This window comes from Cupressus sempervirens, chromosome 5 (genome assembly GCF_028749045.1).
Source record: "Cupressus sempervirens isolate cs-2001-9-10 chromosome 5, ASM2874904v1, whole genome shotgun sequence".
Taxonomy (NCBI): Eukaryota; Viridiplantae; Streptophyta; class Pinopsida; order Cupressales; family Cupressaceae; genus Cupressus; species Cupressus sempervirens.
In genome coordinates this window covers 1001907625-1001934258 of record NC_143122.1, presented here as the reverse complement: position 1 = coordinate 1001934258, position 26634 = coordinate 1001907625, and the positions used below count along the sequence as shown (strand labels likewise).

Sequence of the window (26634 nt, the reverse complement as noted above, 5' to 3'; positions counted from 1 at the left end):
TAAACCATGGAAGCGTCCAAGCAAACCTCCCAAAATAGATTATATTATATGGTTATACTTTGAAGTGCTCACAACATTCAGGCCAGGTGTATTATGTTATACTTAACACAAGTTTTATCCTAAGGCACTAATCTCTGAATTAATACTGATAGTTATCTGACTCTAATTTTCAGTCTTATTTTGGTTCTATTGGGCATTAAGAATGCCAGTAGCTGAAAACTTAAGCCTCTCTGCTACAAGAGCTATTGAGACTTTTGAATCCTTTTTTAAAGCGAAAATGAGCTTTGGATCATCAGATTGTGCCAACAAATTAAATTTACACTGTACAATTGTATTACAAGAACAAACTGTATGAAGCAACCCTTGGCAACAGAAAACAAGAATACCCAGGAAGTATTTTGCTCTTTCCTAATAGATCTGTGTTCCTTGTAGAAGATGCCCAGGGAACTCAATTATCAGATAAACTGTAAATAGAATCTACGTAGTCTTCTGCATCCCAAAGGAAAGAACCAAATGCAGTAGCCTCCAGAAGTAGCCTTCTTAAGCTGGAATATGTTAGCCTGATTTCATCAGATGCAATAGTGACTGTTCCATCCTCTGCAATGTGGGTAACTGGCCTTCCGAAAAGAGCCCCAGCATGTTTCTCAATCATATTGACGGTTTCTTTTGTTCTCATTGTTGCACATCTTTTTAAAGAATCTGCATCGAAGGACATGATATAATCTCTCAGTTGCCTGGGTTTTGCTCTAGTTTCAACCAAGTAAGACATAGAAGGATCTGCTTCAGGAACAACATCTGCATCTTCAACAGCAGGCTGCTTGATCCAACTGAAAATGTTATTTCTTCTCAAATCCAGAAGATGATTCTTCAAATCATTTGAATTAAACAGAGGGGCATGTACTATCTCCAAGTTGACCTCTAGCTGATATCTCTCGCACGCTCTTCTCAAAAAGTAGCTGTACATTATGGAAGCAGCATATATACGTCCAAGAGTTAGTCTATCAATTTCAGTAATTGTATGATTATCAACAATATTCATTTTGCCTCGCCTGCCTAGAATCCTGGATAAATGCTCTCTAATCATCTCAAGCGTCTCTGTAGAATGGATAGATTCTAGTTCCTCATCTTTTGGCAGCCAAGAATCTACTTTTCCATTCTCTGTGCATGACACCAGTTTGGGTACCATTGGTATGTTGAGATTAAGAAACCTTTGAACAATTAACAAGTAAATCACCTCTTCTACTGCTGTCTGGCATTCCTTTGCTTTCAGTTCTGCTATCTTCCTGAGAAAAGTAAAGAAGTTATGAGACAGGTTTTTAGCATCATTGTAGATATTTGTGTCTTAATGTGTGAACAATTTCAATCAGTCATGAACAAGATACAATGTGATTTTTATAGAGTAAGATAAAATGGTGAACAGACTAAATTCAAAAGAGCAGGTAAATATCTTAACGGCATTGCAAAAGGGAGGCCCTGAGGAGAGAAGAAGCGGTCAAATAACAGAGCAGCATGCCTATAGTCAAATCAAAATGGTATGGGCTCCAATGCAATTACCCGGATTTCATAATGGAGACCCATGTTTGCATCAGAAAATCCTCAGGAGACATGTTACATGCTTAGAAGTGTACAAATGTTGAATATTTGATCAGTTTTACTACATCAAGTTCAGAATGGGGTGGAGCCTAACAGACAAGGGCCAGAAGCAAAACTCGGGTGATTTTGACATAAGATATACCATACTGTCATGGCATTTATGCCGAAGGTCACAGATTGACAGAGGCATACCCCTTGGTCATGGAAGGTCACCCCACAAGCAGATACATCAAACCTGTTTCAAAAAATATTAAATAGTTTTCTAGCCATCTGATAATCAACTTAAAATTACAGCACACCCTAATCTTTAGAAAATGCAAAAACATAATTCATTTTTGACAATTTTGTCAATGAGAGACAAAATTTCCAAATTCCGCATTAGTCAAACTTGAGAATGCTTTGGATAATAATAACTGTTATTAACAACATTTCGGATGATAATCCCAAATCCATCATCAAGATGAAACAAGGAAAAACTATTCCACTGTCATGTCCAAAAGCAATCATGAGCTTCATTCTATCAATTTCTCCAAAATATACAAATTAATTAAGAAGATTATGGTAATTAATACAATACCTATTCAAGAATTTTAGGTATGAGTTACCATGAATTGAATTTCATTGCATTTAGTGGTCTGTCTCTATACATATTCATGCCAGGAGATCATAATCCAAAATCCATCATCAAGATGAAACAAGGAAAAACTATTCCACTGTCATGTCCAAAAGCAATCGCGCGCTTCATCCTATCAATTTCTCCAAAATATACAAATAAGTTGAGAAGACTATGGTAATTAATACAATACCTATTAAAGAATTTTAGGTATAAATTACCATGAATTTCATTTCATTGCATTTAGTGGTTTGTCTCTATACATATTCATGCCAGGAGGTAGAAGAAGGCCACCTACCTACCAATGGCACCACAAATGAAACAAGTATTTAATCCTTTTCAGATGTTTTTGCCAAAACTACCAGGAATAAATCAGTGCAATCATTTTACAAGATCATAGATAGAAAAGGGGTAAGAAACAAGCTAGCAGGCACAAACAAATATTCATATATGTCAAAAAAACATTCAATAAAACTAAATACTTTCAATTAAAACATCATAAGCTGAAAGCCTGAATGTATGGATGCTCGACTTTCTTAACGTCCAAAAATTCATGCAAAAAGCTATGTACTCTTACCTGTGTAAAACTGAGTATGCATCACTTGCACTCAACTCTTGACGAGCAACAGCATCATCCCTATCAGCAGCTAGTTCTTCTAGCTGTCTGGCAGCTGCAAAATGAAAGAGATCTGGCTTGTTTTCAAGTATGTCACTCAATAACTTGCCTGCAGGAGACTGGACCTCAAGTGGTGCCAGATGACCGCTTTTATTGTGTTTGGGAAGCTCTGCTCTAGCAATAGACAGATTACGACTTATTTTGCACCAGTTATCACATTGGAGGAGTTGCTTTCCAAAGCTTTTTCTTGATCTCTAAAATCAAAAACAGTTTTCAGTAAGCTATAGTAATCTAATTTGATATAAACTAGGCAGTTCCATAACATCAAAGTTGCACTTTCTTTTCAGACATATAATTGCATTTCAACATGCCATTCTAAATAAATCTATGCTACATTGAAAATCCAATATAAACTTAGAATTAAACATCTCTAAGCAACTAGATCATCATATAATCATCAGTCCCCAGGCAACACTAGTCCCTGACCTAGAATTGCTCAACTACTAACAGAAATATTACCAAAAAGACTAATAGATTGTGCAAACTAACTTCAATGCTCCTCTTGTTGATACTATCCAAAGGACAGGTAAGAAAATATTACAGAGCTAATGTCCTTCAATAACAATTAACCGTGTAACATAAGGGGGGTATTGCAACCTACAAGAAAGACCATATATCATTTATGCCAAATGATTCACAGCTTCCTTTTTAATATAAGACCAAAAACATATGTTTCTTTAAATGTGTTTAAATATGACACAGAAACCAGTCAATATCGAAGACTTCAATGAAAATTGACTTCAGAGTCTTGGAAATTATTCTGGAGGTCTTCTCACATTAACACGATGATATTTTAAATTGCCAGCAGCTCATTGACCTTCAAGATTACCAGAGATCTATTCTTCTTTGCGTGTGTTAGTTCTGGACACAAAAATCAGTGAATCGTTAAGTCTAAAATATAATGTTATGTCAACACCTTGGGAACTACTGGGAGGACTCCAGGTTAACATGGTGCAGAACGTACTTGTTTCAACACCTTGGGAACTAATGGGAAGAATGAAGGTTAAATGGTTCAGATTGTAGTTGTTTCAATAGCTTGGGAACTACTGCGAAGACATTTGCATGTTAATGTGGTACAGATTGTTTGGCTGCCAAAAGCTCATTCCAAGCTGGTAATACCCCCAAACCTCACAGATGTGGAAAATTTAGAAAACCAAAATCTGGCAGGTCCCCTCTCCAAAATATTTATCCAAATTTTTGATAAAAAAATATATGCCTTCTTGTATAATGTTTATGACAGGCCCTAAATTCATCTTGAGAAATGATAATTGTTTTAAATTTTAACAGTATTCTGTTCTGCCATAATGTCTTTTCTCGGAGATGTTTATCTATATCATTCATAATCTTTAATATGCCTTCTTGTGTAATTTTTGTGATAAGATTTACATTCAGCTAAGAAGAATATTTATTAACAGGATTCTCTTCTATAAATCTTCTTCAGCTTTAGTTTGGTCTATTAAACCTCAGATGCAATATTTTATGTTACCACATGTTTCCAGGACAGGAGGACAGGGAAAGCAACAGGTTGATGTATTTCCAGAAAGAGGACAGGAGGGAGCCCTTTTTTGATGGCAGCAAGGGGACAGCTATTATAGAACCTTAACACAGACACATCAAAGAACCTTAACACATTATATAAAAGTTTACTCGAGATTTTCATTTAATAGAAAGAGACCAACAGATTAAGTTTTAACAAAATTCAATTGCATTGATTGATTATATGCCTATATATTATATAAAAAATTACATAAAATGCTCAAAAGCTGGAAGTCTCAACTACAAAATGACAAGATGCAGCTGTCCCTAATCAGCATCCTCTTTTGCTCTCTGTTCACTTTGCTTTCCTTCTTTGACTTGGTTTCTCACAGGTGTGCTCTTCCCTTCATACTTAGCAAAATGAGACAAATAAGCTCTTCCTTTATTTTGGATATAATAATGTTGCTTTTAGGTTTAGGTTTTGTGCAAAAGGGTGTGGAGGCATGTTTATTTTTTTGCTTCTGTGTTTTGTCCTAAGTCACAGGATATGCAGAATTTCATCTATTAAGTTTGAATTTCAACAAGTTTTTACCCTTTCCAAACTTCATCTGAGTTTTACGGAATGGTAGTATAATATTGTTATTTATAATAATATTATTTTATTTTAAAATAATATTGAGTTTAATTATTTAGCAATGTCAAGCTATTTTGACAAATTTGTGGATCTATTACTTATATTTAAAAAATAAATAAATTTGTATAAGTTAAATTTAATATGGACTTTTTTTCCGAATTTTTACCCTTGCCGAATTTCATCTGAATTTTATGATCAATGAATTAGAATTTGAATTCAAACCTTATGACTTAGGTTTTATCCATAGAATATGGCCAACCTTCCTTAGGATGGTCAAGGGACATCCAAGCTGTCCCTGTTTGTCCCTCTGAGGCCTTGGCATTTCCTACATTTTCTCACATCCCCAAAACATTACCCGTTTTGGCAGATTTTGGGGACATTGGAGGAAGGTTTCCAACCCACCCCAACTATATGGCTGTTTTGTTGGTAATCTATTTGTCCTTGATGCAAATTCATAGGATGACAAGATGATGTGAAAAGTTAATCAAATGTGACTTTTAATATGTTCTTAGTGGACCACCATTTTCGGAATATTCCATTCATTATAACTATGGTAATTACACTCAAAAGGTTTAACTGACTTGAGTTAGACTCCACGCGGTGATTTGTTGTTCTAGTGTAAGCTTTGTATGGCAGATTTCAAACAGCTTGATTTCTGATTAAGGAATCATGAAAGGAAAGTGTAAAAGGTTTTTACATTTTGTTTTGCTACACTTTCGATTACATTTGAAACCCTATTCAGAGCACCGCCACCATGATAATGTTCACCATTCCTGTGAGATCTCTGATATGACTTGGATTATAGGTTTTAGTATGTTATGATTCTGTTCCAGATGTTTTTGTTTGATGTCATTTTTGCTACAATAAACAGCAACATTGAAAGGTATTTGAGCTAAGACATCATCAGAGGAACTCATGTTGATTTTCTTCAGTGTAACCCAAGTGCGCGCACCCGGTGCGCGTACACACCTAATGCAGGTGCGTCACGCACCCAAGCACCCCCGCCAGCGGCTTTTTTGCCACCGCACCAGTCGAGCACCCGGGTGGGACGTGGTGCTCGAGTGCTTCCCAGGTGCGCGGGTGCTCGTGGGGTGCTTCCCGAGTGCTTGCGAGGTGCATTGAAAAGAGGCTCAAAAAAACTTTAAAAAACAATACTTTTTGTTTTTGTTTTTTAAATATGCTAACCCTAATTGGTTGTGGGTCCCATGTGGTCTATTTGAAAGCTTAATAAGACCACTAGATCTCATTTTCATTTCATCATTTCATTTCACCATTTTGGAGCGGCAAGGAGCTAAGTGAGAAAGAGTGTTTGGAGGAGCTTGTGAGAGATTACTGGGTGGTTTTGCAAAGGATTGCAAGATCAAGAGGAGCAAGAAAGTTTGATTTGGCAAGTGTCTCCTCAAGTTCAAGCCTTCAAGGTAGGGTTTTTTTTATTTTACTTAATTTTTTTTGTTTTAAAAATCAATTTATAAATAATAATTTTTAAATTTAGTATTTACAATTTACTATTTAGTAAGTTACTTTCAAGTTTCATGTTTCATTCTTGAATCTTGTTGATAGTTGAATCTTCTTAGTTCTATGATTTTTTTTTTTATAATTTATTATCTATATTAATTTTTAGTTTTTTTCATTGTTCTTAAAATAAAAATATGGCAATATGGCATATGCTGAAACGTATTTAGATTCAACTTAGTTCTATGATTTTTTATTTTGTAATTTATTATCTATATTAATTTTTAGTTTTTTTCATTGTTATTAAAAATAAAAATATGGCAATATGGCATATGCTGAAACGTATTTAGTAAAATACGTTTCAGCATATGCCATATTGCCATATTTTTATTTTAAGAACAATGAAAAAAAACTAAAAATTAATATAGATAATAAATTACAAAATAAAAAATCATAGAACTAAGAAGATTCAACTATCAACAAGATTCAAGAATGAAACTTGAAACTTGAAAGTAACTTAGTAAAACGTTTCAGCATATGCCATATTGCCATATTTTTATTTAGTATTTATTATTTAGCTTCATTTTTTAATACTTTAAATTTTTAAATAGTAAATGCTAAAATTAAATAGTAAAGTTTTAACTTTCAAGTTTTAAATTATTTTTACTTGAGCTGAAATGTATCATGATCATTTTTATAATTTTATTTTCATTTTGTGAAATGCAGTTTTATAAATGGCTTCTAGATCCAGCCAAAGTGCAGAAGACATGAAAATTAATGAGCCAAGTGCATCTGATTATGAGCCTAAACCTGAGCCTGAAAGAAGTGATCATGGGGCTGATATAGGTGGTCAATCTGAGCCTGAGGTAGAGCCTCCTTATGTTGCACCAGGGGTGCTTTCTACTGATTGCCCTTCAGAGATTTTGAGGAAGTATGCTAGGGGTCCTTATGACTCAAAGTCCCCTCTGAAACAGTTTGCTACAAAAATTACACGCCCTACACCTTCAAGGGGTGGCACACGCAAATGGAAGTGCAATATATGTGGAGCAGAATGGTTTGGCAGCATTACAAAAGTTAATTCACACCTTTTTTGGAGTGGCTATGGTGTGAACCCATGGGTGTTCTTGTCAAATCCTGAGAATGTCAAATACAAAATTGAAGTGAATAAACTATGGGGCATTCCTGATGATAGTGACGTTGCAGTGCCTAGATCTTTGTCTGCTAGGCAACAGGTACAGCATATACAGCAGTTACAAGGGCAGCGAGATACATCTACTCATATCTTGCATCAGAGAGCAGGGACTGTCACCTACACCATCATTCACCTCACCTACACACAGTTCAGCAGGGGGCAGTAGTAGGGGGAAATGGAAAGCAACCACAAGTCGTAGTGATAGTAACCCCATTGCTCATTTATTTAACATACATGCAAGGGACCGGTTAGATGATGCTCAATCTCCCTATTTTGTGAGGATGATGACCATGGCAGTGAATGAGGGAGGGCCATCATATGTGCCACCAAGTGACCACAAGCTGAGGACTACAGTGTTGGATAGAGCCTATGACAAGGTTGGGATCTTGATGGAGCAAATGAAAGCATGTTGGATGGAGTCAGGTTGCAGCATTATCATGGATGAGTGGACGAACATTAGTCATCATCCACTCATTAACATTATGGTTACATGCACAGAGGGCCCATATTTTTTGAAGGCAGTTGATTGTTCAGGGCATCGTAAAGATGCTGATTTTCAGTTTCATGTGCTTAGGGAAGCCATTGAGGAGGTTGGACCACAAAATGTGGTCCAAGTTGTGACAGATGCAGCACATGTGTGCAAAGCTACAGGGAGGCTTGTTGAGGCAGCTTATAGGCATATTTGGTGGACTCCATGTTGTGTGCATGCCATGAACAATGCACTCAAAGACATGGGGAAAATAGAGTGGATTAGAAAGGTGGTTAATGATGGGAGAGAGGTGCAGATGTTTATCTGCAATCACCATACTTCACATGCACTTTTCAAGAGTTTCGCAAAGAAGCAATTCCTCAAACCAATTGAGACCAGGTATGCATCATATTATATTCTCTTGGAGAGAATGATTGAGTTGCAAGAGCCATTGCAACTCATGGTTATGACACAAGAATGGAATCAATGGCCTGAGTCCAGAACAGAGCAAGGGAAGAGGGTAAAGGAAACAGTGAAGAGTGATCAATTTTGGAGTGATGCAAAATACACAGTCTCCATCATTACTCCAGTGTTTCAGGTGATCAGATATGGAGATGCAGATTCACCTAGCCTTTGAGAGGTTTATGAGTGCATTGATTCCATGCTTGGGCAAATGAGGGCTGTTGTACGTGAGAGAGACCCCACTCTAGCATTTTATACGGAGCACATTGAGCCTATCATTCACCGCAGGTGGGAGAAGTTGAACACTCCTTTGCACATGGCTGCCTATGCATTGAACTCGAAGTGGTACATACCTAGGCCTGGTAGAGTCGCACCACTTTGGAATGATGAGGTGAAGAATGAGTTCTTCCGATGCATTGCCAAAATGTATGATACTGAGACTGCTAGTGAGATTCGCACCTAGTGGTCTGAATTTGCTAGTCTTTCAGGTAATCCTTAAATCTTGATTCAGTGCTCTAAACTCTTTATAATTATTAAATTATAAGTTCTTTTAATAATTAATTGTTACTTATAAGTATAACTTTATTTAAGTTATTTATAATTTTGATATTATGTTGTAAACTTTAAAATTTGTAACTTGTAGAATACTCAGATATTGCAAAGGTGGATCGGAAAACCATGGCACAAAAGAATCCCATTTTATGGTGCAAATGTCATGGTTCACAAAAGTTAAAGATCACCTCACTAGCCATTCGACTGCTTTCTCAGGTTTGTAATACTAATAACTAATTCCAGCCCTTTACAATCTTAACTTGAAGAGTTTTTACCTTGCTGATTTTAATTTATGATTCATTGATTCAATAATTATTAATCATCGATTTACCATTTATCATTTGTTACAAATTGTATGAACATTTGTTTCTAACTTGTAAGTTGTAACTTTCAACTTTGTTATCTCAAGTGTCTAGCTCCTCAGCTGCAGAGAGGAATTGGTCCACCTATAGCTTCGTTCACTCTATTAAGAGGAGCAAACTTACCTCTAAGAGAGCGAAGAAGCTGGCTGCTGTACATGGTCACTTGCGGCTCAAAGATCGCAAGACACACGAGTACAAGGAGAGCCCTGCAGCACGATGGGATGTGGAGCTAGAGGATCCAGCTCAGATTGATGAAGATGCCGATGCAGAAGCCAATGTAGGGCTAGTTGGTGTTCCTTTAGAGGATCAGGATCTTACCCAGGAGGCATCTAGTAGTTCCAGTGATGAGGACTTCGGCATAGGGGATGATTAGAGAGCACTTGAGAATCATCCATTCTCATTATTGGCATTTTGTCATTTTGTTGATTATACTCACTTTGATATGGTTATGATACATTATTATTATTTCACTGTTTCATGCTATTCGGCTCATTGTCATCATGAGCATCTTTATGATATATGATATTCATAAAATCATATTTGAACAATGAATTTTGAATCTTGCATCTTGAACTAAGTTAATTTGTCAAATGGTCATTAGTAATAGTAATGGTTATGAAATTTCAAGTTTCAAGTTTGAACTTATGGTTTATGAATCACATTTTAATTTTCTCTATTCATTGTAGTCAACTATATTTGGTATGTTAATGTTACATTGTCATATAATATTAATTAGCATTTTCAATCATATATATTAATAATATTATATATTTACTATGCAACCCCCTCCCCCCATTCCCTCTCCTCCCCCCCCCCCGCCGTCCCCAAATTGAGGCTATTTTTTCCCGCACTCGAAACTCGTCCCGACGTCCCCCGGCACCCCCGCGCCGGGGTAACACTGATTTTCTTCATCTTGTATCATATTGTTTTGGTTATGCACTAATACAGATCTTTTAGTTTGTGTCTGATGGAGCCCTATCCATTTATGATGTTGGAGATTTAAAAAAATCCATATAATCATAGATCTCGAAAGCAAAGATGTGAAATACATACACAGTCAACAACCTAATCAGCAGAGGTCTTTTTATTATTAAATTTGCTCAAGTGAGCATATGCCTTTTGGCATTTCCGGTTGTATGAGTCTAAAATCAAGAAGGCATCATAGGTGCAGGTGGCTTCCAAGTTAAGAGGAGATAAAATGCCAAGGTTATTTTCCTAAAACTGTAACTCGCAACCTACTGATTTGTCAGCTGTGGAAAAAAAAATGGCAGAGGCTAAAGATGTTGTCAGTCAGAGGCCATACACCTAATGTCGTCACCTACAGCATCCTCATTAGCAGACTTTGCAGAGGGCAGTTCATGGAGACTTTTTGACTACCAAACTGAATGTTGAGAATAGAAGAATGTACAGATCATCTCTTCAGGGATGATGTTTGTTTGATCCAGCATATTCTATACATACTGTTGTGGCTGATGCACAGGATACAACAACAATAATCTATGAGCAGTTCACCGTGGCAGCTAAAAGTAAATTCCAAAGCAACTCATATCTCAAGCACACAAGTACTGAATCTTATTTCATTTCCTTCAAAACTATAAGATAATAATATATGGATGCAGCCAGCGGATCCACTTCAAACTCCAGTTGTATATCATGCATATATTTTTTATATATAAAATATTTTAGTAGAGGAATCTGGACAATGTTGTGTTTGCTAAGGATCTGTATAGAGGAATTCAGAATATGCATCTCTATTCTCAAAACATAAAACCGATGATGTACAACTAATAGCATAAGCACATACTATATCAAAGATTATTTCTTCCAGCAATACCAAGCTCCAGTTGACAAGAGGTAATGATATTAACAAAGAGTGATTACATGATGGCTGTTCTGAAATCAATTCCCATACATAATATGCAGAAATGATCAGTGCTAAATACAAGAAGTCTTGTTATTATGTCAACAATGGTGAATAGATATCCCATGCACATCCACTATATATATTCTATGCAGAGACAAACTATACAGCAGCCTTGAAAGTGATGACTATGGTAGAGAGGAATGGTATGTCTGCTCTATATCAGCAGCCGGGACAATCTAATACATATGAGCAGCAACTTTGAAATATCATGTGAGAAGTATTTCACTCAAATTCCGCAAGAGATCCAATTATCATACATAGATAAGAGGTTTGAAGATTATAGATGGACATATATGGTGTCAAGTGCTTAGTGTGAAGAAATAAGCGTTTCAATACAGCAAAAAGAATAATGCCATCATGCCATCACCGGTTGTGAAAAGCCCATCGAAGCAAAGGTCTGCATATGATATTTGATAGCAAACAATAATATTATATGACTGTTAGAAACAATAGTCCTCTAATATAACTGAGAGGGGGTGAGTGAATCAGTTATATGAAAATTTTAACATTTAACCTCTTAAACAATCTTGACCATTTAAAGTAAACAACAACCAAAAGAGATGCACATAAACAATTACACCAAATATGTTGACTAGGGAAACCCTTGATCAGAGGGAAAACACCGGTGGGAATGATGCCCACAAAATGATGTACTAATATAAATGTTCCTTGTTAGAGGATGGACCCTGTTAGGAGTCTATTACAACACTTAGTACAAGAGTCCCTGTTAAGAGACTTTGAATCCCTGTTAGGAGATTCCAACTCTGTTAGGAGTTGTGGAAGACAGCTTCACCCACTGTCCAGACAGCTTCAGGATCTTATCAACGAACCCACTGTCCAATTGACCTCGATACTATTCCTTTCAGAATACTAGATGTGTAATAGGCTTTTACTTCTTCCTCTGTCCAGTACGTCGGACGATTTCACCTTCAGATCATGCAATCAGATTTGGAACTTTGTGATCAGCAACAGTAACCCTTAAGGTCACTTACACGCATTAGTAAATCACTGTACTCTGCTGCTTAGTAATTCGCAACTCTTCACTTCTTCTCCGTGTTTGTAAAACACGGAAACATCTTTCCTTTATACCATGCTCAATCATAAATCCTTGAGTCAGCTTCACACTTTATTATCATACATTAATTATATGAAATACCCATTTGATCAATGTTGTCGGCTCACAGTTGTACACAAACTTTCACACATGCGACTTCCGTACATGCGCACTTTCTGACGTCATCAACAATCAGTATACTATCTCCAGTTCACTGTGCAACCCTTCACTGCAATTGTAACAAATTGTAGCAATCATGCAATGGGAATTGCTTTTTTGATACTCTATTTCTATATCGTTCTCTGTAAATTAATCATATCTTCCGTACATTGTCGATTAAAGTTCTGCGCACTTGTCCATGTAACAAGTACACATTGTAGTATACTCGGGTAACTGCGCATCATCGGATAAGTAATATAATGTTCTCAATACAAAAATCACAATCTACTGCTCTACCAGTCTTTTACAGACTTATTACTATATTGCCATCAATGACAAACACTGTTATAAATACATCATAACAATGTTCTACAATGCTCCCCCATAGCATCAGCATTCATGCTAACAATGACAATATGCAACGGTTATACAAAGGAGCATGAAAGGTTGAGAAATTAATCTTGATGATCAATTGAGTTAAACCTAGGTGCTATACCATCACTCAAGACTATATAGTATTATGATGAAGTCCAGATGAGATACGATAGCTATTCAAAATAAGACAATTGGGGATTTTGGATGGGGTGGAGTGATTATTATAAAATGGAAAACAATTAAGTCCATCAAAGGTTTTGATATCATGGTCAAGCTTCAATGGGAATGGTTCATTCACACTTACATATTACAATCGATGCGTTGGTCATTTGTGGGCATCCAAACGTTGTAATCTTGTTAAGACCTCAAGCTTTAGAAATTTCCAGAGCAAAGGATTTTATATTGTTATCAAGTGCCAGGAAATCTAACGACTTCTTTTTTGGTTTTTGTTGCAGGTTCAATGAAGGCGCATGTTGAAATGAGAAGACCATGCCAATTTGGAGAATAAGGACACAAGTCATCTTCAGAAGGCATAAATTATCTTTGCAAAAAAATATATGGCACTTCACAGGAGTCACCTTGAAGCCTCACGAGATAGAGGAAGACCCACATGAAGAAGAGTTCCACCATCATGATTCGGTGTCATTCACGACATCAAAACACCTACACCTTGATATTGTTCAAAATAAAGTCGAAGAAAAGCAAATGTAGGGAGAGGAGCCCGCACAAATTAAAGATTTAAAGTGATTCTACATATTTGATCAAATATTTCATTGTTGAGAGTAAAAGGCAATATGGTTATCAAACCACCGATTACTTTTTCTAAAATTATATTGAGATTTTGTGTGATCAATTATTTGTTAGGAAAAGGTGTGGTGCTTGAGAAGCAATCGACACCCTTTAGCCTAATATAAATGAGATGTAAAACTCAAAGGGGAGATCCATATAGACTTTTTCTAATTGTTGTATACTATGATGCACTTATGGTGTATTATATTCTCCGAATTGGCGAAGAAATGAATTCTTGAACAAAGCCCGCGGATTGAATTATTGGGTGAATTGTGTGCAATCCGGATAAATTCACAACAGATCGATCATCTATAAGGTCTTTATTGTGATTTTATTTCTGGCATAATTATTTATTTTAAATTTCGAAGTTTTAAATTATTATTAAATTGTGTCCTTTATATATATTTTTATTTATTTTCTATAAACATTTTAAAATTTGGATAAGTGGATTGGGTCATTATTGCATTTTAAATTTGATAAACATAGATATTGTGAAATATTTAATTGTTTCCGTATTTATGTCTAGTTTGTCTCCATATCGCAGGAGTTAAAGTGCATCCTAGACTAGTTTAAAATTGCGTTCATATAATTGATTCATCGCGTCTAGATTATTAATTTGTTTATAGTCTAAATGCATTTAACTCTATAAAGTTGTACATTTCAACTTATAATATTGACTCTGATTGCCCATTTAGTCAAGCACTGGTCTTTATATTACTCTTGATTCGTAATCCATATGCTGGCAACTGTTTCAATTCTTTCTATTGAGGAAGAAATATATTCATTTGTTGTGTTCATTCTTTATTTAAAACATTATCACATTTATTATCTTTTATTCATAATTTGTAATCTTAAAGCTTTCTATAATTCTTGCCATTTTGAAAGCTTGCATATCGTGTTCTAATCAATCTACTATAAGCATCCTGGACTTGAGTGTTTTGTTCAGGATTAGGTACATCCGCCTTGATTTTGCAGAGCCAGAAGTCCAGGGAATTTGGATCGCATCGATCAATCCCATCAAGTTGGCCTTAACCAGTTGGATATCCCAGCATTGAGCAGGCAAGGCTCATAGGATTCCAATCTGTGGTTTTGGGAAGCAGCAGTGTCTTCAAATATGCATGAGAATTGATGAGAATATGGAGAATGACAGAATGTTCTTTGAAAACAGCAAACAAGGTCGTCTGGGGAAAAACATCAACATGGTTTTTGGCAAGGTAGTGAAGAAGAGCAAAGGTATTTGATTTTTTGGGTGTTGTTTCAGGTATATTGCCATGCACTTTCTTTTCAAGGTAAATGGAAATTTATTGTTATTGCCAGTTGCAGTTTTTGAAAAGAATGACAGAATGTTCTTTGGAAATGGCAAACAAGGTCGTTTTGGAAAAAACAGCAACATAGTTTTTGGCAAGGTAGTGAACCAGAGCAAAGGTATTTGATTTTTTGTGTTGTTTCAGGTATGTTGCCGTGCACTTCCTTTTCAAGGTAAATGGAAATATATTGTTATTGCCAGTTGCAGTTTTTGAAAAGTGTTTGAAGAAAATTTGATATATATATATCTCTTCTATTTTAATTTTTCGAAAGGAGAATACAAATAAAGTTTTCTTTTGCTCAAAGATATTTTCAAAAATGAAGAATATGTGTGACAGTTATGTTGATTCAGTTGACAGTTATGATTCTCTGTTTATTTTGAACGATGGTTCTTGCTTTAATCATTTACAGTTAGCGAACACAAAAGGTGTCTAAGTATTTTTGTGGGTAACAATATTGGTTCACAAAAAGTTAGTTTCCAAACTGTTTTCCAAACACTAACCGAGGGATTCTGTTTAGTTATGAAGTTGTCAGATTTTGAAGTGATTCAATATACATATGTCATTGTCAAAGAAGGAAAGAAACAGTTTTTCTTTTGTGAATTCATTTGTAAACATCTACAATTATGGAGATCATAGTTTCTTTATGTTAGCATGAATGCTGATTGTATTCCTTTAAGGGAGTATCCTAAGCATTGCTAGAGCAGTTGGAGAGATTGTTAGCATGATTGAGATGTTTCATTCATGACTATGTTTGTCATTGATGTCAACATAATATTGTTTTTGTAAAGACGAATAGAGTAGCAAACGGATAACGAGGTCATACGGACTGTGTATTGATGATGAGGTAAAACACAATTGAATATATGTTCTACATTGTGTCCTAATGAAGTGGACAAGTGTGCATGCAAAAAGGCGAAGACATGTGAAAATTATTTGTGAATTACAAAGGACAATGTGCAAACAAAGTACCTAAGAAGTGGTTTCTGGTGTTTTGATTGGATCTCTTAACAAGGATAGAATCGTGATGAGCAAAGTTAGACAGTGACAATAGACAGCCTGATGATAACATCAAAGAGTACGTGAGGTCAGAAGTCGCACATGTGAGAAGTTGTATTTACTATGAGCCAACAGTGATTTATAATTGTGAAAAGATGTAATGAATTGTAATATCTTAATGAGATCCTATTATAATTAATTGGGAAAGCCTCAAGGTCCACTCAGTAAATTATTTTGAAGATATGGTATAAAGGAAGGTTATTTTCCTTGTGGTGAATAATACAAGAGATGTGAGTAAGTTGTGCAAGTGGTCTGCGAAGTTGGTAATTGCATGTAAGCAATCAAAGGGATCAATGTGATGCGAGTTTGAAAATCTGCTATTGAGATCTAAGAAGGTATTTGGTTCAGTTTTGGCATAGTGAGGACAAAGAAAGAGTTCGAGTTGCAGAGTTCAATTTCATTTCTAATACAGAGACCAATTGGACAGTGAGTTCGGTGGTCTTGCCCCTGAAGCTGTTTGGACAGTGGTCCATCTACTTTCTACACCTCCTAATAGGGTTGGCACAACTCCTAACAAGAACTCATTAGCTCCTAACAGAGTCCATTCTCTTACAAGGACCTTTTATATTAGTACATCATTTTGTGGTAACTATCTCCACCAGGGTTTTCCCTCTGATCAAGAGTTTCCCTAGTTTACATATATGGTATTATTGTTTATGTGTATCTTCTTATGGTTGCTAACTATAGTTTTCACATACTTAAGGTTTAATAAGGTTGAAAAAAGTTATATTGGTCTAATAATTGATTCACCCCCCCCCCCGCCCCCCCGCTCTCAGTTATCTTGGTGGACTTTACTTTCAAACAATTGGTATCAAAGCATCAAGTCCTCGAAGGAAACGCTTAACAGCTTAAGGAGATCAATGGCAGGTCATTTCAGAAAAGAAAGTTCTAAGTTCGATGGTGTTAACTATGACAGCTAGAAAGAAAAGATGAAGACATGTCTATTATCTATGGGTCTAGGACATTGGCTAATGACGAAGAATGGAAAGATTGTGGAAGAAAGCATACTTGAAGAATGCAATGAAGTTGAAAGAGATATGTTTATGTGTAACATGCTTGTCAGAGAAGCACTATTGTCAGCTCTTCCTGAGAATGAATGCAGTCAGGTAAAATCCTTAGAAACATCTAATGCAATTTGGAAAGCTTAGGAATCTACCTTTGAAGGTGATGTGCATGCTAAGAGAATCAGATTACAAAATTGGATATGTTTGTTTCAAGAAGCTAAAATGATGGAAGATGAATCTATAAGAAGTTATGTTGGTAGAATATCAGAAATTGTTGCAAGAATCAATTCTTGTAATGGAACTAAAGATGAAGATGAGATCATATGGAAGACCTTGCAAACCTTGACAACACCATTCAAGCAGACACTGCAGATGATTGAGCATGCAATACCTTGTACTGAGAAATTTACCAAAGACTCTTCTTGGAAGACTAGAAGCAACAGAAACAACCCTGAAACAGTCTGGAGATTTGCCTAGAGTGGAAACTACTTTTAGCGCATTGAGTGTTTGCCCTTCCTTGTCAAGAAGTGCGAGCACCAGTGGAGATTATGTTAGTAGCAGAAGATCTAGAGCAAAAGAAGACAAAAGGATTGAAGAAGGAATTACCTTGCTTGTAAGGAAAGAACCAGACAGTAAAAAAATCTTTAAATGTTGGACTTGTAATGAATTTGGTCATTATGCTTCTAAATGTCCTAAAAGAGAAAAAAAGTATAAAAAGAATTTCAAGTCTAGAAGGCCTAGGGAATGTTTGTATGCAAATGAAGATGATGAGTCTGATGAAAGAGTTCAAAGAAAAAGTGATGTTAAGTTAGGATTTGTAGCTATTAAAAAAGAAAATCCTGAAATAGAAGTTAGAGAGGAGAAAGCCCTAGTTTCGTAGGTTGAAAAGAAAGTTGATTGGATCATAGATAGTGGTTGTTCATATCATATGAATGGTGACATGAATATGCTTGTTAAGTTCAATAGTCATGATGGAGGGATTGTTAGAGTTGGTAACAATGCGGCTTGTCATATCAAGGGGATGGATCTATCACTCTCGATGGAAACACTAACACAAATGATGTTTACTTTGTTGATAGATTAAAGCATAACCTATTAAGTGTTGGACAGTTGGTTGATAAGGGATATCAATTACAATTCACAGAAAAGACATGCATTATCAAGAATAAAGATGGTAAGTTGATTGACACTAGTACAAGATCAAGGGGTAATGTTTTTCAGTTGAACCCTACAGAGATGACATGCTTGGTTGCAAAAGTGGATAACAATTGGTTGTGGGATGGAAGGTTTTGTCATATAAACTTTGATAATATTGTAAAGGCTAGTAGTACATTTGATGTTAGAGATTTACCAAAAATTGTGAAACCTACTAATGTTGTGTGCAAGGAGTGTGTTATGACTAAGCAAAAGAAAAGTTCCTTTCCTAGCAAGAAGTTCTCTACAATAGCAAAATTAGAGATTGTTCATACAGATCTGAGTGGTCCTACTAGGACAAAAGGATTCTACGATGAAAGGTACTTTATCATTTTTGTTGATGACTTTACTAGGATGATGTGGGTAGCGTTCCTTAGAGAAAAGTCTAAAGCATTTGAGAATATTAAGTTGTTCAAAAATAGAGTTGAGAATGAGTCTGGATTAAAGATTAAATGTTTAAGGTCTGATAGAAGTGGAGAATTTACCTCAAATGAGTATAACACCTTTTGTGAAATGAATGGCATTAAGAGACAGCTATCAGCACCTAAGACTCTTGAGCAAAATGGGATTGCTGAAAGAAGAAATAGGTCTATAAAAGAAGCAGCGAGAGTGATGATGTTTAAGAATGATGTATCAAAGACATTTTGGAGAGAAGTGGTCAACACAGCAGTATACACAATGAACACAGTACACATCAGAAAAGGTACGAACAAAATGCCATATGAACTATGGTTTGGACATGCACCATCAGTGAAATATTTCAAAAAAATTGGATGTAAATGTTACATCAAGAGAGATGGTGACATTGGTAAGTTTGATGCAAGAAGCAATGAAGGTATGTTAATTGGTTATTCATTAAAAAGAAAAGCTTATAGATGTTTTAATCAAAGAACTAAGACTACTGTTGACTACACAAATGTAAAGTAGATGAAAAGTTTGGAATCAACAAAAGAACATTGGATTATAATTCTGATGAAGAAGAAGCTAATCCTAAGCCCATCATAGAAAATGTTGAAACTTTCTTTGAGACTAAAAATGATTTGTAGAATGATATTCAAATTGTGGAACAAAAAGAAGAACCAAGATCTGAGACTATAAAAGAAGTAACGCCTACACCTAACAGAAATTTGATAATGAATCACCCTGTTAATCAAATTATTGGAGGCAAAGAAAAAGGAGTTATAACAAGAAATTGAATTCATGAAGAATTGTGTCTAAGGATGATCATTGGATTCAAGCAATGAAGGAAGAACTAGATTAGATTGTGAAGAACGAGACATGGGAACTGGGTCCTAGACCTAAAGATAAGAATGTTACAGGCACTAAATGGGTTTTCACAAACAAGGTGAGGTTGTGAGAATTGAAGCAAGACTGGTACGTGAAGGATATTCACGGCAAGAAGGTATATACTATGAAGAGACATTTGCCCCTATTGCCAAAATTGAAGCAATAAGGATGTTCTTGGCTTCTGTAGCAAGTAAGAAGTTTAAAGTGTTAGACAAGTATTTGGCAAGATTGGGATTTGCTAAGGGTACTGCAGATAGTAATTTATTTTTCAAAGAAATTAAAGATTGGCTTGTTGATTATTAGATATTTAAGGATGATATAACCTTTGGAGGTAACGATTAATCTTTGGAGGTAATGATGAAGCAAGTGACAAATTTGTTGATGAAATGAAGAATGAATTTGAGATGAGTATGATTAGTGAGATGAAATATTTCTTAGGTTTACAGATTGTCCAGAATTGTGATAGCATTTTCTTATCATAGACTAAGTATTTAAAAGACTGGTTGAAAATATTTAGTCTGGAAAGTTGTAATTCTGTTGGTACAACTGTGATAATTGGTTATAATTTATCTAGCAAAAATGAGACACCTACAGTTGAGTAGAAGAAGTACAAATCCATGAGTGAAGGTTTGCAATGTCTGACTCACACTAGACCAGATATAGCAAATGCAGTTGGTATAGTGGCAAGATTTCAAGCAGACCCTAAGGAATCACACTATGCAGCAATAAAGAGAATATTCAGATATTTTAAGGATACACCTGATTTTGGCTTGTGATATGACAAATCAAAGGACTTTACTTTATTTGCATATACTAATGCGAATTGGGAAGGCAGTATGGATGATAGAAAGAGTACAAATGGTTTTGCATTTTTCCTTAAAGGAAGATTGATTTCTTGGTTAAGTAAGAAACAAGACTGTATTTCACAGAGTACAGCAGAAGCAGAGTATGTTGCAGCAACAAAAAATTATAATCAGATCATGTGGATGACATAGATGCTGAAGGATATAGGGATAGAGTTTTCGGAACCTGTTATCATACATTGTGATAACACAAGTACAATGAGTTTATCTAAAAAGCATGAGTTACATTCTAAAACTAAGCCTATATCGCTTAAGTATCATGTTCTTAGAGAGAAAGTTGCAAAGAAAGAAATCAAATTAGAGTATGTGAATACGAAGGAGTAGATTGCAGATATTTTTATGAAGCCTTTGTCAAAGGATATATTTGAATATTTGTGAGGTGTGCTTAGGGTTATGCCCCTGCCTACTTCTGAATAGATGATGTAGAGAGTACATCAATCCAGTGGCACAGAGCACTATTGTTTATCTAAACTGAATGGTGATGCTTCTTGTATGGGGGAATATTTGTAGTTGAGCAGAGTAATTAAGGATTCTTGGTAGCTAGTACGAAGCAGTGTCTTTGGACACTTGAGCTGGTTGAAGACTTTAAGCAGTTGATTGACATAATAATGCCTTTGCCATTGATGTCAATGGGGGAGAGATTGCATGAAAAACGTCGTCTAGTAGTATGTGAGAGATGTATGTATGGGGGAGAATTGTTCATGAGATATTGATGTAAATTGGGAAGTATATCAATGGGGGAGAAGTGCGAACAATTGATGCCATCCATGTAAGAATGAGGAAACACAAATAGAGAGTTGTTCCTGTGAGTTTCAGATTTGATTGATGAAGAGGATTAAAAAAGAAAAGAGCAGCAGCAGAATTTGATTTGGTATTCTTGGAACTTAGATGTTTTTCATCTATGCTTCCATCAATGCCAAAGGGGGAGATTGTAGGCATGAATGTTGATGGTATTCCATTGGGGAGTAACCTAAGCATTGCTAGAGCACTTGGAGAGATTGTTAGCATGATTGACATGTTGCATTTATGATTATGTTTGTCATTGATGTCAACATAGTATTGTTTTTGTAAAGACTAGTAGAGTAGCAGATAGAGAACGAAGTCAAACGAATTGTGTATTGATGATGAGGTTAAGCGCAATTGAATATGTGTTCTACATTGTGTCCTGATGAAGTGGACAAGTGCACGTGCAGAAAGACGAAGACATGTGAAATTATTTGTGAATTACAGAGGACAATATGTAGGCAGAGTACTTGAGAAGTGGTTTTTGGTGTTTTGATTATATCTCTAAACAGGGATAGAATCATGATGAGCAAAGTTAGACAATGCTAGTAGACAGTCTGATGATGACATCAACGAGTGCGCGAGGTCAGAAGTCGCACACGTGAGAAGTTGTGTTTACTATGAGCTGACAGTGTTTCGCAATTGCGAAAAGATGTAATGAATTGTAATATCTTAATGAGGTCCTATTATAATTAATTGGGAAAGCCTCAAGGCCGACACAGTAAATTATTTTGAGGATATGGTATAAAAGAAGTTTATTTTCCTTGTGGTGAATAATGCAAGAGATGTATGTTGTGCAAGTGGTATGCAAAGTTGGTAATTGCATGTAAGCGATCAAAGGGATCAAAGTGATGCGAGTTTGAAGATCTAGTATTGAGATCTAAGAAGTTATTTGGTGTGGTATTGGCACAATAAGAGGATAAAGAAAGAGTTCAAGTTGTAGAGTTCAATTTCATTTCTATTATTCTGGAAGGAATAATACAGAGACCAATTGGGCAATGAGTTCAGTGATCTTGCCCCTGAAGTTGTTTGGACAGTGGGTCCATCTGCCTTCTACAACTCTTAACAAGGTCGACACAACTCCTGACAAGGTTGGAATCTCCTAACAGGGATTCACAGTCTCCTAACAAGGAGTGATACGTACTGAAAGTATTTCATTACTCCTAATAGAGTCCACCCTCTTACAAGGACTTTTATATTAGTAAATCATTTTGTGGGTACCATCCCCACCGTGATTTTCCCTCTGATCAAGGGTTTCCATAGTTAACATATCTGGTGTTATTGTGTATGTGTATGTGTATGTGTATGTGTATGTGTATGTGTATGTGTATGTGTATGTGTATGTGTATGTGTATCTTCTTATGGTTGCTGATTATATTGTTCACATGCTTAAGGTTTAATAAAGTTGATAAAGTTATATTAATCTAATAACTGATTCACCCCCCTCCCCTCTTAGTTATCTTGGTGGACTTTACTTTCTAACAATTTGTAAACATTCTTTGTATATCCCTACATAAGGGAATGTGTCTATGTAAAAATGCAAGTGAGATACAAGCATATTTCTTGTGTATGGAATACTTGGTTGGAACCTTGAGAGTAAAACCATAAAATTATTTATATGCATAGGTGTGTGTATATGAAACATTCAGTTATGTATGTAAGTGATTTAAATACAAATACATTGTAAAGAGAAGAAGGGTTGAAGCCCAAGCAGTTGAAGCTGCTATTGTAAAGACAAGTTGTTGCTCAATAAAGATTACAAGTTCCATCATAGTGGTTTTTCCCCTATGAGAAAACCGTAAGGTTTTGAGGGTTTCCCACTCAGCACAAAATCTTATATCCTCTTTCTATGAGTTGTTTATGCTGCTCCCATATCTTATATTTTGGTTCATGGTCAGTTTATATGTTTAATGTTTCGATGGTTTAGCATACATGTGATGAATATCGGCAATAATTTGTACAAACCTACTATTCTGATTCACACCCCCCCCCCCTCTCCTTCTCTCAAAATACTCACTACTTCCAACATATTTTGAGATCTTTGGATGATCTATATGTACTTTATTTTGGAATTGTATCAATATAACAACTATAATGAATACCTATATTTAGTATCTATTCAGGTCAGGCTCTATATATAGAATAAGTGCTAAATTGTTTTTTCGTTTTTTGAAAGTGAATAGTCATGGCTATAACTAAAGTCTAATATAGTTATACACAAAAATGAAAAAGTAAACCACTCTCTAAGATGAGCAAGAGCTCCAAGCAAGACTTCCCCAGAATGAAAATATATCCACTTGAATCCTTGACAAAATCAGCGATTATCATTTCCAAATTTCCTTTACACTCAATTTTCACTCTGTGATGTATATGGAACATTGATATCCCTCAAAATGCAAATCTTTCCATCTAAATCCTTGAATATATCACCAATTATCATTTCCTTTCACATTTTGATACTCACTCAAAGAAGCTCTTAGTTTGTCAAATCTTAGTTCCAGTAATGCTTTTAGTTATCCTAAACAAGGTACCTCTTCACCTCTGAAAATATCTTCACTTTCCCGTGCACTGCCCTGTCAAATTGTATACTTACTTGACAACAGTGAAATGGAAAGTTTGCGCAGTCTGTTAAGCTTGCTTCGCAAACATTTAGGGGTTTGAAATTTTTTTGTTTATGTTGGAATAGAGTTTACAAGATAGCTCTAAAGTGCAACAAGATGTGAGGTTTGGAACCAGAATACTTTTTGAGGGGTGGCAGTGGATGGCAGGGCATGGCAGCGTCAGGAGGCCATTTCTGGAGACAGCAGGTATTTCAGTATATTAAAAAATAATATTATACATAAACAGAGGAAATTTTAGAAGTGTAGCTAGCTATACATGACATCAATATTTAAGTTTAGACATTTATGTAATGCATCAAATTCAAGATTTGCTGTTCAATGTTCATATTCAAGTAAAGAAGAAAAAAAAATTGCATTGTTTTTATTAAAAATACACAGCAGAAAAAGTATGAAAGATATGAAATGTCCAATCACAGGCATAGCAGGAGTGGGCAAAAAATATGAACATGACTTGGTCAAAGCAAGGTTTATACCGCTTCTTTTTTCTTCTTTTGTTAGTATTTTAATTTTATTTATCTTTTTAAATTTGACAGCTGCAAGGGCATTTAGACATCCCTGAGACATCACACCTTTACTTCATGCCTTTTGGGGACATATCCCTGATCTTGAACAGCTTTGGGAGCAACCGGAGATGTTTCCTTGTTGCCTTCATAGGAATGCTTGGTAAAGGGCCAGGATGCATCATCATGCAACCTTGTTTGTAACTTTATTGTCCCACAGATCCTAGAGGGCATACTGAGAGTATCAATAAAAATCCTTTTTTGGAAAATGAGTGTGTTGCGACTGATGTGGCTGATCTGAAGTGTTGGTCAAAATATCAATTTATACCTAATTACTTAGGAGTATCCAATTTGAACACTTCAGATATCATTAAAACAAGTACATTGTGACAATAACTCTGGACAGTTTCCCCAGAAAGAATTGACACTATATGCTATTTTTTTATGTCCTGAACAAAAGACACAATATGTAGCAATGGTTCTAGGATGATTTAACATAAAAATTAATATATATTTATATACATTAAATTTATTAGAGCTCAAATTTTCATGAATTCGACAGGGAACCAATAATAAAATATACAAAAGCTCATCAGAACTGCCTTACTCAAACCAGCAAAGGTTTTCTCTCCTGCTACGAGCAAATGTAAGGTTTCTCAGAAAAAAACACATTCATCAAAATAATCACACTATTCAACAGAAAAATTAAATTTGACTGGGAACTGAAAACTAGCACGAAGATAAGAACTTGCAGAAAGCTTTCACTGAAATTAGCATTTAACCTACTTTTCTAAAGATTTATATCAGATTTATGTCTCTCGTCAGTAGAGCCTTGCGACAAAAAATAAAAAACCAACACAAAGATAATCTAACTTTTCTACCAATTTACATCACTTGTCAGCAGACAAACAATATTACCAAACAGTCTAAAACCGGACTAGAGCTTCAATAAAATTTACATTTGAATGAATATTCGATAGACTACCTGTAGTTAGAGAAACTAATTTGACGAGGAATAAAAACCAACACAAATATTAGAATTTGGAGAAATCTTGCAGGGCGCTTTCTAATCCAGATTTTCTACTGAGTTACGTTACTTATCAGCGAAGAAATTGCTTTGACAATGATTAGAATTAAACACAAATTTTAGAGTTTTTATCGACTTCCATCACTCTCATCAGAGACACCAATTTTCAAAGAGATTTTTTGAAAACCCACATTGATGTAGAGTTTCCAGGTTGTTCGATCGGTGTGGCCTACTTGTAGAGCATTCTGGGGTAAGCGGCATGTATCTTACAATCACCAGAAAGGTAAAGAGAGAAAAAGGAAAAATCCAAAGCTTATATCATGATAACCATTTCAATGTACAATAATACAATCGAATCGAAGCAACTAAAATGATTAGTACAAGTATATAATAAGAGAAAAAAAGCTAGCTTGCAATTTTACATTGTAGAAACGACAACATTGAAATGTAAAAACTAATTGTAAATAAAATAAAATCACACAAACAATGAGCTCAAAGGAAAGCAGCGAAAAAAAGAACCTGTAAGCCAGTGAATGCGTGACGAAACGTTGAAGATTTTGATACAAATTGAGGACGGAATTGGTCTATTGAAACGGCACTGTTCACAGCGAAACCACGAACAATCGCCAACGAAGCAAAGCTCTCCATCAACGTACTCAAATTAACCCTCAAAACCCTAAAACAATTAAAAAAAACTCAATTGTGTACTCCAGATATTCAAGCTTTCAAATTATTTCTCCCCTTCCGCGATTGTTTCAGCACATTCCTCTCAGCGAAATAAAATTTCAAATCTTTCTCCGCTTCTACGTTTTCCTCACACAGAATCACCTACTTCTTTTGCGATCTAAAGGACTCTCCTTCAATTACTCAGAATCGCAACGACTGCAGAAATTTCATAAATTTCATCTTTTTTTCACGATTTCATGTGTTAAAAGAAAAAATACTGAGAATTTTACAACATAATTCATACCTTTTTTTAATCCTTTGTAGTTTTGAAACCTCTGAGTCATTTCGGTTGAGCTGCAATTCTTTTGGCATCTTTCGACCCGTCATAACAAGGTCGCGAACAGATAATACATCTCGCAGAAAATTCTGACACAGATATAAATTAGTACACGGAAAATGTAAAAAGCTGCGCAAATTCGCGAAACTGTGGGTGCATTTTCGTGTCAATGGCTCTGTGTATCTTTTGGGAGATTCGGATAACTAT

The 26634-nt window shown here is 35.5% G+C and overlaps 1 protein-coding gene across 2 annotated transcripts; it reads right to left on the bottom strand.

Moving 5' to 3' along the window:
• Positions 1–26634, bottom strand: LOC149559303 (UV-B-induced protein At3g17800, chloroplastic-like). Of its 2 annotated transcripts, none has more exons than XM_089833214.1 (4): positions 26395–26634; positions 25944–26306; positions 2784–3076; positions 1–1283 (listed from the first exon to the last, which is right to left on the bottom strand). In XM_089833214.1, the coding sequence occupies exons 2-4, from the start codon at positions 26070–26072 to the stop codon at positions 449–451; spliced, it is 1257 nt and encodes a 418-aa protein (XP_089689340.1). In that variant the 5' UTR covers positions 26073–26306; positions 26395–26634; the 3' UTR covers positions 1–448. The 2 variants fall into 2 exon arrangements, with proteins under 2 accessions (XP_089689340.1, XP_089689339.1); XM_089833213.1 differs by having other exon boundaries at positions 25944–26100.